Raw genomic sequence first — 18,258 nt, forward strand, 5'->3', positions numbered from 1 at the left:
TGGACAGTATCTCTGCCTGTCACACAGAAGACTTCAAACCTTCAAACTACCTACCTACCTGAAGATGGGGTCTGAAGACGGTCTTCAGCCTGAGCAGTGTTTCTGCTTTGAGTGGCCTTTTTTTTTGATGAACATCTACCACTGATCTACATCTTCTTTGGACCTTAACTGAACCACAGAGGCTCTGAGCTGCTGCAGCAGATGAAAAGAGAAACTGTCTGATTTGAACCTGCGCGGGGAAACCCCAACGGATTTCTAGTCCATCGCCTTAACCATTCGGCCACAACAACCATGCACAGCAATGCTCCTGTGACTCAACATTTTCCAGCCTGGATAGTTTTCTACTCAAAGAACAGGGCACCTTCTTGTTGTGAGGAAGCACAGCTTTCAACCTTTGTGGAAGTGACACACAATTGTGAGGAGCACAAGCGTTGACTGACACAGACGTGGTTTTAGAGAAAAACTGCAGAGAAACTGGCAGCACTGATGCTTCGCTGCATCTTATAAACAGAACATCCTGCATTCAAACCCCAGCAGTGCTTCACTCTCAGTTGAGTTTGCAGTGCATTTGCATTTGCATAGCATTTGCAGTGATATTTTTTTTTCACTGCAATTTGCAGTGCATTTGCAGTGAACTTTTGCACTGCTTTTGCCATGTCAGACGGTCTGTGATGTCAGAAGGTTTGTGATGTCAGATGATTAAAAAGACATTTTATACTGAATTGAACCCTTAATTCTTAATTCTTAATTCTGATTCATTTGACTTTGTCTGTTGTTTCTGCATCGTTGTTCAGTCAGACCAACAGCAGGCTGCCATCCACAGTTCATCACTTTGATTTTCATTCCTTCTTCAAATCTTTATTTTTATCATTTGATATGTTTTGCTGGGTTTCAACTTTTAGCTACAGAAAGAACAAGAGCAGTCGCACCACTAATACAAGCATATTTAGATTATTATATTTGTATCTTTAGCTCAGATGTAGGTCCCCACTTGAGTAACTCAAAGTGATGGTAGCCACGGGTGGAACACTGTATTCATAAGAGCTTTAGATTTAAATAAACACTTCAAGATGTGTTGTCATGTGTTGTCTTTGTGTCCGATGCTTCACAGCTCACAGGCCAAAGTACGTGCTGGCTTTCATGGCTCACATGTACAGATGAGTTGCACTAGCTGAAGAGGGAAGATCTTCAGTCTTCCACCATATTCACACTAGCGATGATTTTGCACCATCATCTTTGGTTCACATATTTTACAAGAGACTTTGTCAGGAGTGGGATTTGAACCCACATCTCCATTCAGAGACCAGAATGCCCTTTAGTGCAGGAAGGAGCTAACCTTGAGTCTGGCGCCTTAGACCACTCGGCCATCCTGACATATGGACCTAGCTCAAGTATCCCCTCATTGTAGTCATCCTACCAAATTACTAACTGAACACAAACATATACGTGATGACAAAACAACAGCCATTGAATGCCACCTAAAACCAAAAATCTCCTAGTGTTTTGCCCCCACCCCCATTTTTTAAATCACACTTCAAAACATCATAATGAAGTTACAGCAAAGCCCTTAACAAATACAGCAGGTCTAGACCAAACTCTTTATGAAATTATTTTGACTATTATTTTGAGAGCAGGAGGAGGGGATATACAATACAGGAGAGTGGAAGAGTCTGGGGTTCATAACGTCAAATGATAATGATGATATGATAAAGTCAACAGGTGTCTGCAACGATAAAGTCAAATGAATCAGATCCAGAATGAAGGGTTCTTTTTGACCTTCTGACATCACAGACCTGCTGACATGGCAAAAGCAGTGCAAAAGTTCACTGCAAATCGAAGTGAAAAAAAAAAAAGAAGAAAAAGTTCACTGCAAATGTATTGCAACATGCAGTGCAAAACCAACACCACACTGCAAAATGCAGTGAAAAGGTCAGAGGAAAGAAAATATACCACACTGCAAGTGTGCTGTAAATTTGTCTGACATATGAGCTACCTTTTTAAAAAATATCTGAATTCCAGGAAGGCTGACTGCACATCTGAAGGCTCTGTGTTAAAATTCTGTTGGGATCAGTGCTGGTGCTCTCAAAGTTTGTAGGTCTCATGGTGACAGTTTAATTTGGTTAATGAACTTAATGAACAGCGTTAGAAGAAGACTCTGTGGCGCAATGGTAGCGCGTCTGACTACAAGTTTTTCTCCAGGTTGTCTCTGAAACCATGTGTGTGTCAGTGAATACTTGTGCTCCTCACAGTTGTGTGTCATTTTCTCAAGGTTTTGAAGTATTGATGAGTTAGTTACATCTAACCCAGCTACGTTAGGCAGGTATCTGAGGAGCTCAGTCATCTGGGAGAGTCTCTGAGTAGAAAAGCTGCTCCTTTCTGATGCAGGCTGGGGGGCTCACAGTGGGCGGAGTCTGCAAACTGTAGTGAAAGTGCACATCGTTCTGCAGCTCTCAACAGCAGATGCTGCAGTGAGCCCCGTCCCAAAGCCCTCACCTATTCAGTCTATTTATGAAACATTTCAGAAGTCTCAGTCTGACCCCTGTGGTTCATACTTTACAGTATGTTTTCAGTCAGACCTGCTGATCTGCAGTGATGGGCTGTGTGTGTTAATGGGGGGTGTAGCTCAGTGGTAGAGCATTTGACTGCAGATCAAGAGGTCCCCAGTTCAAATCTGGGTGCCCCCTGCCACTGCATGTTTTCATGTGCAAGCACAAGCTCATAACCCAGAGGTCAATGGATCAAAACCATCCTCTGCTATTCTAACACACTGAACGTCTCTTCATTTAGCTGGAAAACATGCAGAATGTAATTTATCACTTTCTCCAGTAATGTGTACAGTTGTCACTTTGCTGCTCCTGACTCAGTGATGCTGTTGGATGCTTATAGGGCCACCGTTCTTAAAGTGTGGGCTCCACCCCACTGGTGGGGAATAGAGACATGACAGGTGGGGCGTGACAAACTGGAGGAAATGTTCTCATCCTCTTAGATGAGTCCTAACTCAGCTCTGTCATACCCTAATGCCTTGCAGATTACAGAGATTCTCAAACATGGTGTGTCTCTCCCCAAATGGGAAACTTGGTCCATGGAAACAACAAACCATTGTTGGCAGGATTTGAACCTGCACAGGGAAACCCCAATGGATTTCTAGTCCATCACTCCACTCGGCCACAACAACACACAGACTCTGAGCAGGCCCACCTGGTCTTAGACCCAGACCCAGACCTAAATCCAAACCCAGGAGACAGAGGTTGAGTGAGTCAGTGAGGAAGAAGCTGCTCGTTCTCCTTCAACAGTTTGATCTGAGGAAAAGTCACTTCCTCTTTTCAGGAATCAACTTCTACCATCTGTCCACTAGATGGAGATAACTGAGCATCAACTGAGAACTGAGTTCTTCATCATCTGGAAACAGACAGCATTGTTTTCTTCAGCTGGAGCTCTTTGTTCAAATCTACATTGAGATTCAGAGCCAAATGTTTTTCCTTTCCTGGATTTACTTCATCATTTCAGTCACTCTGTGGATTCAGCTGACAAACGCAAAATACAACCAACATTTAAACGATGACGTGTTGAAACAAAACTTTATTGATTCAGTCTGGTCAGCAGAATATAACCTGATGAAATCAGCTGCAACATTAAACTGATGTTTCTACAGGACTTGTATTGAACACACAGAGGGAGTGCACCGTTCCTGGAGATACTGCAATACCAGGTCGATGCGTGGAGTGGACGGAGCAAGCCCCTACTCCATGTCCCTGTTCCAAAAATCTATTTAATATATGGTCCCCGGGTAGGGGACGTATCAGATATTAAACTGATAAGAACAGATACTACACTTGATCTTAGCCAAAAGGCCGAGAAGCGATACCGCTCAGCTGTCGGAGGTAACGGAGTGTTTCTCCGCACCGACCCGCTCAGTGAGGGGTCAGAGTCGGCTTCAGTAACAACATCACTCCGAGAGAGAGACACAAACAGAAGACATGAAGAAACGAAGGAGGGATCAGAAAACAACCACAGACATGTTATTTTCACAAAGTTACGTTGTAGAGCAAAGAAAACGTCTCTTCTTGGTCACCTGTAAAACTTCATATCTATGTCAATTTACCAGCTGAATATTATTGTGAAAACATCAGTTTGTCCTCTCATGTGATTGGCCTCATGGTGTGTCCATCAAAATAACCCCCCTGTCTGCACGGATTCTCTGAAGATTCGGCTCTCTTCGACTGGACTCATTTTTTTTCGACCGGAAGAGAGAATAATAAAATGAAAGAGTAACTTTGTCATCCACAGAATAAAACCACAAATCACTGAACACTCATATATTTAAAATAGCATTAAAAGTACTTTAACCCAATATTAGCTTAATGCTAACATACAATGGAAAACGTCATAGACCGGCTAACGGGATTATCATCAGTACCGCGATGATTTTAAAGCGTCAATTAATTTATTTCAGATCTAACATGGCAGTAACACGTTGGGGAGAGCCGGTACAAAGTAACACAGGACAAATGTAATACGGCGATTTACTCAGAATCGGAAGAATGTAAACGCACTAAATGACGTCACCACTTTCAGCAAGCAATACTCCCCAGACCAGAGAAAATCTGGTGACTACGTCACACTTCCACTAAATTATTGCCGAGACCTAAAAGTAAATTTGTCGGTTTAAACATTGTGATTATCATTTCCCGTGTCATATTTATAATGATATTATAGGCAATTTAGTTTTTAACTCAGTTTTATGGTTTAGGAGAAAACCTGGCATAAATGTTGGAAGTCCCTGTCTGAAAGAAAGTAATGCAGCCGCACTCTGCGAGTTAACAGCTTATCAAAACACAACGATTCTGTATTGTCATGACAGACAAAAGTAGGAAGAGAACAACACAAAGAAAGCTGGCTCCGAACCCTAACCCTGGTTTATGTGCAAATCATTGCAAAATTGTAATCATATTTGAAGCAAATAAAATGATTGAAGTGCATTTTATATTTGTAATTGTGAATTAGCGAGGAAGTTGTCCAATGTTTGAAAAAAACAAAAAAATACAAAAATGTAACCAATTCCAGTTCACAATTTGATTGTGTTACTTTCATCCGGGCGGGACGACACACATTCAACAGCATCACTGATTCAGGAGCAGCACAGTGAAAACTGTACACATTACTGGAGAAAGTGATAAATGACATTCTCCGTGTTTTCCTGTAAATCAGTGCTGCTGAAAAACTCCTGACATCTTCCAGCCAAAGTCAAATCTCATGATGGGACAGTGAAGGAATATCCAGTGTGTAAGAACAGTGCGGCACCCTGGACGTTTTATTCGTTCAGATGATGTCCAGAATTATTTCTAATTAGTTCTTGTAATTAATTTGCCCCCCCAGCATTATTTTTTCTCATTCATATAGTTTAAAACGCTCTGTGTCCCTGATAAAACACTCACCTTCACCTGAGGTAACTGTAGATCAGCACCCATTTGCGTCAGAAGGTGTCAGTCTCGGCTTTGTAATGAGGCGGACGGCCGCTGGAGTCCTGTTGTAGCAGGAAGCAGCACAGAAGGCCGAAACTCACCCAAGACCGTCTCTGTTTCTGTTCTACAGGTGAGCAAAGTGCAAAAGCGCCTCATACAGTTATATTAAGTTTATTTCTTAAGTTGTGGTGTGTGTTTGCAATGTAGTTAACGTCCGTAAATAAGGCAGCTAACTACTGCTAGCCTCAGCTGCTAATACAGCATGTCGTGCCCGCTGTAGCGGGTAATGCTAGTTCCCTTACTTTGTACTTTTATCGTTATCATGTGAATAAATAATAAGTTAAGAGCTCTGTAAACAGGAAGCAGCCATTATAAACAGTTAAATACATGTTGCAGCTAAATACTATGTTCAGTAGCTGATATGTTAAACCAGTGGTTCTCAACCTTTCTGGGGTTCTGGACCCCCTGCATGTTTTAGATCGACCCTGAGGACCCAGTTTGATAGAAACAGGAGAAACTGCATTTTAAATAGCATTTTGGCATTTATTCACTCTTTGAGGACAATATGAGCTTTCTATAGCAACTTCCAGAACCAAAAAAATCATACTTATGCAGCTTCTAGGCATAAGGTAACAAAGTATGCTATAAAGTTTGCCATTTCCAAAAATATGTAAGAAAACATTAATGCAGCATCTCCTGAACTTGAGCTTCCAGATATTGTAATAATAAAAAAAGAATTAATATACAGTAGCTTTCATGAATATGAATGTCATAAAACAGATTTTTTATGCACTCTTCAAGAACAAAAACATAAAGTATGTAACCTCAATGAATATCATATAATTATCATATATCATTAAGTCTATAATTAAGTCTCATGCCCTCATAACTTGAAAGGGATGCAGATACTGTTAACTTTGTATCAACAGCGTGACGGATTAACTTAAACATAAATGTCATAGGATCTTTTTTAAGAGACCCCTTTTCACGGACCCCTTGCAATCACACCACAGACCACTAGGGGTCCGCGGACCCCCGGTTGAGAATCACTGTGTTAAACAACTAATAGGAGCAGTTTATCAGGTACACAAATGCTGTGTAAACTGCTTAATGCAACAAATGTTTTATATCCTTAGTTTAAACGAGTCATACAAATAAATACAGTGCTCAGACATAAGAGTGAACAAATTATAGAAGCAGCAGAAAACAGGGAATTAGTTATTGTGGTAGACTGCACATGTTCGGTTGTGTGTTATGTATTTGTTTAACTGTAGAACAGTAATCAGTCCATTATTTGTTTAACTGCAGAACTGTCATAGTTGCATTATTTATAAACTGTAGGACAGTAATGATTTCATTATTGGTTATTGTATTATTCCGCGCTGTAGTCTTTTTGTAACAGGAAGCAAGCTCAGTCGTAAAGCCCAAGACTGCTTCCTCCTCAGTCTTTAGTATAGCAAAGAAAAGGTATTTGCCTATTTATCTTGATGTAGATTTGAACAAATGGTTAAATGTGAAGTTGAGCTCCATCAGATTTTCAGTGTGATTCTCTAGAAAGGAAGAAAACAATGATCTCTGATCCAAACTGCCTGTTTACAGATGATGAAGAACTCAGTTCTCTCTAACTATTGGACAGAGTGTAGAAGTTCATCACATGACTGATTCCGATTTTGAGGAAAAAACTGGTTCAGTGTTGAGGAAGTGACTTTTCCTCACATCAAACACGGGACAAGACTGATGAGAAAGAACAAGCAGCGACACATTTCCTGAGTACACAAATCTGTGTGTGTAAATGGACCTGAAGGGAGTTCAACAGGTGAGAATCTATAAATGTCTGAACAGGATCACTTTTATCTTTGATTTTCATGTTACTTTTGGCAGCAGATTGGTTGTAACCAAGTTTATTGTTGAAAGTTTCCTCAGACCTGGTCGACTAGCTGAGAAGCCTCTGAACTCTGTTTGACTTAGTTTCCTGGTTCATTTTTCCTCCAATACAAACAGAAAGAATGAGAAATAAAGGCAGCAGTTTAATTTGACCAGTTTTGTTCAGCAAAAGCAGTTTGATGGTTTTTATCCATACTGTGTTTGATTTAATGTGAAATGTTCACACATGGTTTCAGATCAAAGACAAACTTGAGTCATTTTTCAGGGAAATAATTTTTATTGTTTATCACCTTCAGCCATGAAGACACCGATTTAATAATCAAGGTCTGTGTCTCCTGAAAACATTGTCTCAGTTCTGCAGATTTTTTTTATACAGTGAAACCACAAAAACAGGGAAGTGCAGTTTTCTAAACTGAAGACAGTAAAGAGGGAAGTGATGTCAGTTTAATGTTGATGTAGCAAAAACAAAAAGAACAAATAGTTAAGTGACTGGAGCCCATGGACATTTATTTGTGGTATTCATTTCCTCATTTTCATCTTTGGCACATGATATTGTCCTCAGACTCATGATAATAAACTAATGTACATAAATGGTAAAGAAAATTTTGAAATAATAAAGAGAACTATATTTCTGATTGCTCCATCTGTCGGTTGAGCTCAGAGTGACATTGTTTTTGTTGATGATTGTGTAACTTTTCCAGCAGGTGGAGGCTCACCTATGAATCAGTGTGAGGACAGAGAGGAGGGAGCCCCTCCCTCTAAAACCACTCTGTGTGGGGAACATGAGAGTCAGACCAAAGCTCAGAGGTGAGATGAGGATCTCTAACTGTCCATCTGTCAGAGCTCAGCACTCAGATCACTGCTCCATCATTATTCACTCTCACTGTCACTTAGGTTTTTTTTACTGTATTAATAGAGAGCTCAACCAACATGAGTAGATATTAATATTATTATTATTATTATTATTAGGAGTAGTAGTAGTAGTAGTTGTAGCATAAGTATTTGTCTTGCACATTTCAATTAAAGTAACAGAATGATTCATAGCTATACAAATGAAAACCTAACCTCAGTATTTTATTTTAAACTGATCTTTTTCTGTTCAGTTTATTGGTTGTTGATCATTTTACTTCCAGCTATGTTTGTACTAGCAACAAGAGGTCGAAACCAGATTCTCCTGTGAGCTGTGTCTCCATGAAGAGTGATCAGTCAATGGGTCCTCCAATGAACTTGAAGGGAGGACAACAGTCTGCTGTATCCAGCTGTGTGTCCGTGAGGAGTGATCAGTCTCTGGATAACCTGATCAAAGAAAAAAGGTAAAAGCTGATCATTTGTTGTTGTTTGACTCATTAAAGGTATCAAAGCTTGTCTATCAGTTTCTCTGGTGTTCATAGAAAACTCCTGGAACAAACTGTGTGTTTGTGTCTTTTCTCCTCAGAGTTCAGTCTGACAAACATCATCACACAGACCTGGACTCCATATTTATGGTGTGTAAATGTTCATCCAGTGACTACAACAGACACCAACAAAGACTTGAGTTTGAAGCTGCACTCTTTAGACCAGTAGAGCTTTACTCTGTGACAGACAGGAGTTGAATTGGGATTGAACAGGTTTGGGGTGGGAGAGAGTGGGAGAGGACTGGGAGTTGTAGTTCACCACAGAGCAATAATCCATCAGCCTCAACAGATATGTTCTGTATGAATATGGTCTGTTGGAGACTTTTACAAAACATTTCTGCTCCTTCTTCTTCATCTACAGTGAATCTTAAAGTAAAGTTCAATATTTAGTTGTTTTCAAGATAATTTGAGCTGTGACTTAATAACAAAGAGCAAAGTTAATCAGATTCAGTCCTGGACCTCCATGGACTCTGTCTCTACAGGGTTTAAAGATGGAATAATTCATCAGTGAACTAGTTCAGGTGGTCTGATCCATCTTCAGCCACAGTCACAGTTAATACCCTGAATTTTCACTTCCTAAGTTGATGTGTTGAAGGGCTGTATCAGTTTGGTCTTCATGTGATGATCAGGATCTCTGTGTTGTCAGAATCTAAAGTCAAACTTAGTAAGTTACACCAGTGAAGTTAGTTTAGTGAAGTCAGCAGGTCTGAATCTTTCTGTGTAGTTCTGGAAAGAGACGTGGCAGCAGATGATACAGCAGCAGCTAAAGTTGAACTCTGCTGACTGATGATCTGATGCTTTGATCCATCAGTTTATACTGAGAGTGAACTTTACACAGGATGTTATTGTGTTCCAGCTGCTGGAGGAGAACATCGTCTGTTTTGTGAAGAACGAGCTGAAGAAAATGAAAAGGAGTCTGAGTCCAGATTACCCACAATTCATGAAGAATGAGGATGATGAGGTGGATGAAGAGCAGAGGAGGAGCAGAGAGGCATTTCTGAAGATCACAGTGAACTTCCTGAGGAGGATGAAGCAGGAGGAGCTGGCTGACTGTCTGCAGATCAGTAAGAGGATTTAACATGATGGTCAATTAGACATTTACTAAAGTCTGAGGAGACGGAGGGATATGATATTCTTATTCCTTTAGAAGTAAAAATCAACCTTGTAGTTTAATTTTTTTTTGTGTGCGTATTCAGAAAGTCATGCTTCAGTTTGTCGACATAAACTCAAATCTGGCCTGAAGAAGAAGTTCCAGTGTGTGTTTGAGGGGATCTCTAAAGCAGGAAACCCAACCCTTCTGAATCAGATCTACACAGAGCTCTACATCACAGAGGGAGGGACTGGAGAGGTCAATGAGGAACATGAGGTCAGACAGATTGAAACAGCATCCAGGAAACAGGACAGAGCAGAAACAAGCATCAGACAAGAAGACATCTTTAAAGCCCCACCTGGAAGAGACCAAGCAATCAGAACAGTGATGACAAAGGGAGTGGCTGGCATTGGGAAAACCGTCTTAACACAGAAGTTCACTCTGGACTGGGCTGAAGACAAAGCCAACCAGGACATAGAGTTCACATTCCCCTTCACCTTCAGAGAGCTGAATGTGCTGAAAGAGAAGAAGTTCAGCTTGGTGGAACTTGTTCATCTCTTCTTCACTGAAACCAAAGAAGCAGCAATGTGCAGCTTTGATCACTTCCAGGTTGTGTTCATCTTTGACGGTCTGGATGAGTGTCGACTTCCTCTGGACTTCCACAACACTGAGGTCCTGACTGATCCTACAGAGTCCACCTCAGTGGACGTGCTGCTGACAAACCTCATCAGGGGGAAACTGCTTCCCTCTGCTCGCCTCTGGATAACCACACGACCTGCAGCAGCCAATCAGATCCTTCCTCAGTGTGTTGACATGGTGACAGAGGTCAGAGGGTTCATTGACCCCCAGAAGGAGGAATACTTCAGGAAGAGGTTCAGACATGAGGAGCAGGCCAGCAGGATCATCTCCCACATCAAGACCTCACGAAGCCTCCACATCATGTGCCACATCCCAGTCTTCTGCTGGATCACTGCTACAGTTCTGGAGGAGGTGTTGAAGACCAGAGAGGGAGGAGAGCTGCCCAAGACCCTGACTGAGATGTACATCCACTTCCTGGTGGTTCAGTGCAAACTGAAGAAGGTCAAGTACGATGGAGGAGCTGAGTCAGATCCACACTGGAGTCCAGAGACCAGGAAGATGATTGAGTCTCTGGGAAAAGTGGCTTTTGAGCAGCTGCAGAAAGGAAACCTGATCTTCTATGAATCAGACCTGACAGAGTGTGGCATCGATATCAGAGCAGCATCAGTTTACTCAGGAGTGTTCACACAGATCTTCAAAGAGGAGACAGGGCTGTACAAGGACAAGGTCTTCTGCTTCGTCCATCTGAGTGTTCAGGAGTTTCTGGCTGCTCTTCATGTCCGTCTGACCTTCATCGACCCTGGAGTCATTTTGAAGCCAGAAGAACGATACTGGCCATACTGGTTGGGAAACAAATTCTATGAGTGTGCTGTGGATGAGGCCTTACAGAGTCCACATGGACACCTGGACTTGTTCCTCCGGTTCCTTATGGGTCTTTCACTGCAGACCAACCAAACTCTCCTACGAGGCCTGGTGGCACAGACAGGAAGTAGCTCAGAGACCAATCAGAAAACAGTCCAGTACATCAAGACAAAGATCAGTGAGAATGTGTCTCCAGAGAAAAGTATCAACCTGTTTCACTGTCTGAATGAACTGAATGATGGTTCTCTGGTGGAGGAGATCCAACAGTCCCTGAGATCAGGACGTCTCTCCACAGATAAACTGTCTCCTGCTCAATGGTCAGCTCTGGTCTTCATCTTACTGTCATCAGAAAAAGATCTGGACGTGTTTGACCTGAAGAAATACTCTGCTTCAGAGGAGGCTCTTCTGAGGCTGCTGCCAGTGGTCAAAGCCTCCAACAAAGTTCTGTATGTGCACATAAATCCAACAAGATCAACTAAATCTTTTTATGTGGTTGGAATCAATAAATGTTTTTGTATAACAATTTTTATAATACTTTTCTCTTGTTTTGCTGCTTCTTCTTCAGATTGAGTGACTGTAACCTCTCAGACAGAAGCTGTGAAGCTCTGTCCTCAGTCCTCAGCTCCCAGTCCTCTAGTCTGAGAGATCTGGACCTGAGTAACAACAACCTGCAGGATTCAGGAGTGAAGCTGCTGTCTGCTGGACTGGAGAGTCCCGGCTGTAGACTTAGAGGACTCAGGTTTGTGCTCAGTAGGGTTCAGTATTATAACAGATGCTGACCTACCAAATCATTTTGTTAATTCCAATTACCAATTCACTTGAAGGGTTACACATTGGTGAATCCATGCTGATGCCCAGTGCAATATTTGTCAAGCAAAATAAAACCTAGTGGTGGAAATACTTGAAATTTGCGGAAGCACCTGGTGAAGCATAAACTATCTTTAAAGGCACATCATTGCAGTGTTTGATGTGCTGGGAACAAACTAAGTGTTTAGTGAGCACAGCTGTAACCAGAAAGGGTCAAAATGCTCGTCTTTCTGAAAAAGAACCCTCGAACTAAAAACAAGCACCTCTGATATTATTCTAAGTGTTTTTGTTGGTTTTTTTTTTGTCAATCTCAGGTTTATTTTATAGTGTTCAAAAGTTTAAGGTCTATATTTATATTTAAAGGGTAAACATGAATTTTATGTTTGTATTTCCTTATGTTTTTTAATTTTGTTGAGAATTTTCAAAATATAAGAGCAAAAACTATTTGCATGTTTTTTATGATAATAATTCCATGTTTAAGTTGATTATTCAAGCGTTACACATTCACAGTAAAGTACCTAAATGAAATACCGTTCAGTACGGGTACCAAACACCAGGTAGCAGTACTGGTGTCAGTTCAGCTCTGAAATGTAGCCAACCCTGCTGATCAACTGTTTCAGGTCATTGATAATACAATGACCTGCTGTTTACTTTGAATAATGGCTGTGTGTATATATATATCACTGCAGTGTTCATATCGCATTATGGTTTTTCTTTCTGTAATCCTCTTCAGACTGAGCCTCTGTAACCTCTCAGACAGAAGCTGTGAAGCTCTGTCCTCAGTCCTCAGCTCCCAGTCCTCTAGTCTGAGAGATCTGGACCTGAGTAACAACAACCTGCAGGATTCAGGAGTGAAGCTGCTGTCTGTTGGTTTGAAGAGTCCACACTGTGAGCTGGAAACTCTCAGGTCAGAGTTTATGTTTTTGTCAAGAATTTTTATATATTTTTATGATTTTTCATTAAATGAAGTAAAATGAACTGAAGATGTCTTTAGATTTGGGAGATTGTCATCAGTGTAAAATACAACACAAAACACAACCTTTCTGCAGCTTATGGCATCTGTCACAGTTGTGATGCGAGTTCTCATTCAGGAAAATATTTAAGGGACTCAAAGACATCAGAGGTTGAGTGGACTGCTGACATGATGCTCTGTGGATGAATGAACCTGGTTGAACACAAAGCAGAATCAATGTGTCAGTATACAGTGTTTGTGTAACTGTGTCTTTACTTTAATCAGTGTGTTTGTGGTTCAGCTGTTGTGTTGCTCTGCTGTTTATCTTTGTGTTTTCTTTCAGTGTTTCTTTGTTGCTGCTGATTCTCTAAAAAGTAGCAGCTTTTTAATTCATGCAGCTCATCAGAGGTGACAAGTAATGAAGTACAAATACTTCGTTACTGTACTTAAGTAGATTTTTCAGGTATCTGTACTTTACTTGAGTATTTATCTCTCTGACGACTTTTTACTTTTACTCCCTAGATTTCTACACAAAAATATGTATTTTCTATTCCTTACATTGTAAAAACAGGCTCATTACTTAAAAAAAAAAACTACACAGACTAGAGAGGGAAAGAGGGAGAAGGGGGAGTGGAAGAGGGCAGATAGAGAGAACTGATAACTTGTATTCAGTAACGGTGTGCAACTTTTTCGTAATGCGTGATTTGATTGGTTTCATACATATGTTACAGTTTTGACAGCTCTCCCAGCAATGGCATAGCAATGCAACAGTTGATTGTGGATGCTGCTTACAGTATTTTTATTTTTGCTTGGGGGGGCTTAGACTTTTTAAGGATGTATGGCAAATGGCAAAAATTCATATTTACTTTTTACTTTTACTTTGAAAGTACATTTCAGAGCCTGTACTTTCTTACTTTTACTTGAGTAAAGAAGTTGAATCGGTATTTCTTTTAACAGAGTGTTTTTTTCCACATGTATCTGTACAGAATATGAGTACTTTTGTCACCTGTGTCACCTCCTCATGAGTGCTTGTTGTTCCTGCTGCAGTGTCTAAAGACCAGATTATATATTCTCTTCATTTATCTGAGTTATTTTCTGGTTAATTGTAACTGCACCCATGAAAATGGTGATATTTTATACTCAGCTGTCTGTACAGTCATCAGAGTCATCTGTTTGATTTTTGAAAAATTTGATTTTAATTTGATTTTGAAAATCTTTAATGTTCCCAAAGGGCAGTTTTGGTTTGCAGCTGAAGTTAAAACAATCATTTTTTACATGACAATAAAATTAATAGTACAAATATAAAATGCATAATACACAGTCATCACAGTTTCACGGGTGTATCACTCCCAACAAGCTCACCTACAGCTTATTTAAAAATCAAATGGCAGATGGAACAAAGGAATTAAGATATGTTTTATTTAGCCCTACTGGGGAAAGTGTACCTTCTCTTAGAAGGGAGAAGCTGAAACTCTCCATGAAGAGAGTTCTCCAGAATGGTCTTTGCCCTCTGAGTGCCTCTAGCTTGATACACTTTTCCCAGATCATTGAGGCTGATGCCAATGTTTTTTTGTTTTTTTGTTTTTTTCAGTTTGACCACATTCCTCAGCTTGTTCCTATTTAAAATGCTGAGGTTATCAAACCAACAGATAAAAGTAAAAGTTAAAATGGTGTCAGTAACAGATGAATAAAATATTTTAAGAAGCTTTTTGTCAACATTAAATCATCTCAGTTGCATCAGATAAAAGGAGGCAGGAGGGTTCTTGCAGAAGTCGAGGATCATCTCTTTTATTTTAGACACGTTAAGCTGCAGGTAAGGGTCATCAGGCCATTTAACAAAATAGTAAATGACAGGTCCATGGCCCACCTTGTGGTCCTGCAGGAGGCTAACAATCACATCTTCAAATTTTATGATAAACCTTGACTCAAACATGCTCTTACAATCATTGGTGTCAGGGAAGAACAGAAGCGGTGACAATACACACTCCCGAGGTGAACCTGTGGAACGCAATAAGGCCTCAGACAGGGTTTCTTTAACACCAGTTCTCTGCAGCCTCGTCAGAAAATCAACGAACCAACATATGGTTCCAAAATCAACGCTGGGAATTTCTGAAAGCCTCTGAGCAAGAACATGAGGCTGAATACAGTTAAAGGCTGATGAAAAGTCAGCGAAGCATAGACGTGCATGTGATTTCCTTTCATTGTCTGTGTCATTGAAAGCAAACGTTTTTTAACCAGGGGCTCAAAACTCTTCATCACCACTGAGGTGAGGGCCACAAGACGATAATCATTTAATATCTTTGGTGTTGGTACCTTTGCCATTGAAACAATAATGGATTCTTTCCATTATGAGGACATTTTAAGTAACAAGGACCCCTGAAAAATGTAAAGATTTCATTTAAGAATGGGACACAACATTTAAGTAGTCGACCTGTTGCCATCAGGTTCATCTTTTCAAAAATGTTCCACACACTGATTTCATCTATCTGAATCAGGCTGCTGACTGCAGCAGCCCTGAATTTGAATCGATTTTCAGAAAAGTCCTTACAGTCAAATCTCAGATAAAATTGGTTGAGCTCTTCTACCAGAGTAGTCAAATTTGCTGGTATTGGACACTTTTTTTTTTTTTCTCCCCCCCCTTAAACCATAACCTTATCCTTTATAGAAAAGGAAAGTATTGTTTTGTACATAAGGTTCCACTGAAGCGGAGCAGATGGCATGATATTGTTCTGTTAGTGTAGAAAGTGAAGCTGTTTTCTTAATTTTATTCAATAGTTCTTTCATCTGACATTATTTCCACAAAACATTTCGTGTGTGTGTGTGTGTTCAGTCTGTCAGGATGTCTGCTCTCAGAGGAAGGCTGTTCTTCTCTGGCCTCAGCTCTCAGCTCCAACCCCTCCCATCTGAGAGAACTGGACCTGAGCTACAATCATCCAGGAGACTCAGGAGTGAAGCTTCTGTCTGCTGGACTGGAGGATCCAGACTGGAGACTGGACACTCTCAGGTCTGGACAGCTCTGAGGAACTCTGCTTCATGTTTGATGGTGGATCAAGTTGATCCTGACTCTGTTTCTTCCTCCAGGGTGGACCATGGTGGACCACAGACACTGAGACCTGGTCCGAGGAAGTGTGAGTGTGTTTTCACTTTGATTCATGAAAACTCAGCTGCTCATGTTACACTAGATTTTTACATTTCTGACTGAAGTACAAAGATGAGTTTCATTCAGGATCAACACTTCATGTGTTCATTGATGTGGATCTCCATCAGCCGTCATCTTTGACTCCACAGCAGAAAAAAAGCAGAACATTGCTGACATCTTGACTCTCATGTTCAGTAACTGTTGATGTTCTAACTGGATTGTTGGCTTTTAATTTAAATGTAGTCAAACATTATTCACAGGTGATAAAATGTAAGTTTGAATGATTCACTTTCAGTAAAGTTGTTGATAAATGAACAGATGATAAACTGCAACTGTTGTTTCTTGTTCTCTCCATCAGATGTCTGTGAACTGGAACTGGACACAAACACAATCCACAGAAACCTCAAACTGTCTGACAACAAAAGGAAGGTGACACGTGTAGCAGAGTATCAGTCATATCCTGATCATCCAGACAGATTTAATAACTGTCCTCAGCTGCTGTGTAGAAATGGTCTGACTGGTCGCTGTTACTGGGAGGTCGAGTGGAGAGGACTGGTTTATATCTCAGTGAGCTACAGAGGAATCAGAAGGAAAGGATACAGTGATGACTGTTTGTTCGAATATAACGATCATTCCTGGACTCTGATGTGCTCTAAGGGTGGTTACTCTGTCTGTCACAACTACAGAAGAACATCCCTCTCCTCCTCCTCCTCTGTCTCTAACAGAGTAGCAGTGTATGTGGACTGTCCTGCTGGCTCTCTGTCCTTCTACAGAGTCTCCTCTGACTCACTGATCCACCTCCACACCTTCAACACCACATTCACTGAACCTCTCTATCCTGGGTTCTTCGTCGGGTCTCGTTCTTCAGTGTCTCTGAGGAAGTTGTATTGAAGGAGGCTTGAAACTAGAAACTGTTATACTTCACTGTTGGTAAAAAGGGAAGAAAATGTGATGGCTGGACTGACGATGAGATCTGAACTTCTCTCAGCGTTAATACTGAATATCTTCAGATGAATTGTTGTCTGTGGCCTTTATTTTCTTCTTCCTGCCTCCTGTTGGACTGTCAGTTTATTTCAGTTCCACTGATCTGTTCATTAGCATGATGTCCCCGGGACTTCAGGCTGCAGTCTGAATGAGACAAACATGGATCACAGGAACCGTTCAGTTCCTCCGAGAGAATCATCAGGAACTCAGAGTTCATCATCACAGCAATCAGCTGCTGTTCAAGCCCGTCTGGCTTTTAAAGGGAGCCTGAGATGGCACTTCCCACCCAGAACACTCCAGGATTCATTCAGAACCTTAATCCAACCCTTTTGGACCAGGCTGCTCCCACAGTGACTGAAACAGGAAAAGTCATTTCCACCTCCTGCTTTGGAGCGTTATAACAGCTCTGCAGCAAGCTGAGCTCTCTGATCTGTACAGGTGAGCCATGAAGGCCAGCACGTACTTTGGCCTGTGAGCTGTGAAGCATCGGACACAAAGACACACAAAGACACATGATGATCTGAGAGACGATACCTGAGCAGGAGAACTAGTCACTGCATGTACAGCTGCTTCTTATCTGGAGTTTTTTTCTGTCATCTATAATAAAGTAGAAAAGAGACACAGCTCCACAGTAACAGAGGTGTGCTGCTGTAACGCTGAGTGCTGGATTCATGTTCAGTTTATGGTTTTAGAATCAGTGATGTATTCATGTAGAAACATCAGTTTAATGTTGCTGATTTCATCAGGTTATATTCTGCTGACCAGACTGAATCAATAAAGTTTTGTTTCAACACGTCATTGTTTAAATGTTGGTTGTGTTTTGCATTTGTCAGCTGAATCCACAGAGTGACTGAAATGATGAAGTAAATCCAGGAAAGGAAAAACATTTGGCTCTGAATCTCAATGTAGATTTGAACAAAGAGCTCCAGCTGAAGAAAACAATGCTGTCTGTTTCCAGATGATGAAGAACTCAGTTCTCAGTTGATGCTCAGTTATCTCCATCTAGTGGACAGATGGTAGAAGTTGATTCCTGAAAAGAGGAAGTGACTTTTCCTCAGATCAAACTGTTGAAGGAGAACGAGCAGCTTCTTCCTCACTGACTCACT

The 18,258-nt window shown here is 40.9% G+C and overlaps 1 protein-coding gene, 1 long non-coding RNA gene and 3 other non-coding genes across 5 annotated transcripts in view; 3 read left to right on the top strand and 2 right to left on the bottom strand.

Moving 5' to 3' along the window:
- Window positions 1-17,630, top strand: part of LOC115052583 (NACHT, LRR and PYD domains-containing protein 3-like) — a 111,704-nt gene extending 94,074 nt beyond the window's left edge. The window contains exons 9-12 of the mRNA XM_029516783.1: window positions 12,811-12,984; window positions 15,860-16,033; window positions 16,111-16,157; window positions 16,527-17,630. Of these exons, the coding sequence (XP_029372643.1) occupies window positions 12,811-12,984; window positions 15,860-16,033; window positions 16,111-16,157; window positions 16,527-17,059 (928 nt within the window). The 3' untranslated portion in view covers window positions 17,060-17,630. The remainder of the gene's footprint in view (window positions 1-12,810; window positions 12,985-15,859; window positions 16,034-16,110; window positions 16,158-16,526) is intronic.
- On the bottom strand, window positions 1,264-1,374 carry trnal-caa (transfer RNA leucine (anticodon CAA)). Its single transcript has 2 exons — window positions 1,337-1,374; window positions 1,264-1,309 (listed from the first exon to the last, which is right to left on the bottom strand). It is a non-coding gene; the product is annotated as a tRNA-Leu (tRNA).
- On the top strand, window positions 2,613-2,684 carry trnac-gca (transfer RNA cysteine (anticodon GCA)). Its single transcript has one exon. It is a non-coding gene; the product is annotated as a tRNA-Cys (tRNA).
- On the bottom strand, window positions 3,673-3,863 carry LOC115058003 (U2 spliceosomal RNA). The gene has a single exon (XR_003842003.1). It is a non-coding gene; the product is annotated as a U2 spliceosomal RNA (small nuclear RNA).
- On the top strand, window positions 8,095-8,830 carry LOC115052619 (uncharacterized). Its single transcript, XR_003841379.1, has 3 exons — window positions 8,095-8,153; window positions 8,480-8,659; window positions 8,782-8,830. It is a non-coding gene; the product is annotated as an uncharacterized LOC115052619 (long non-coding RNA).
- Window positions 17,631-18,258: the final 628 nt, after the last annotated feature.

Source organism: Echeneis naucrates, chromosome 2, assembly GCF_900963305.1.
Source record: "Echeneis naucrates chromosome 2, fEcheNa1.1, whole genome shotgun sequence".
Lineage (NCBI taxonomy): Eukaryota > Metazoa > Chordata > Actinopteri > Carangiformes > Echeneidae > Echeneis > Echeneis naucrates.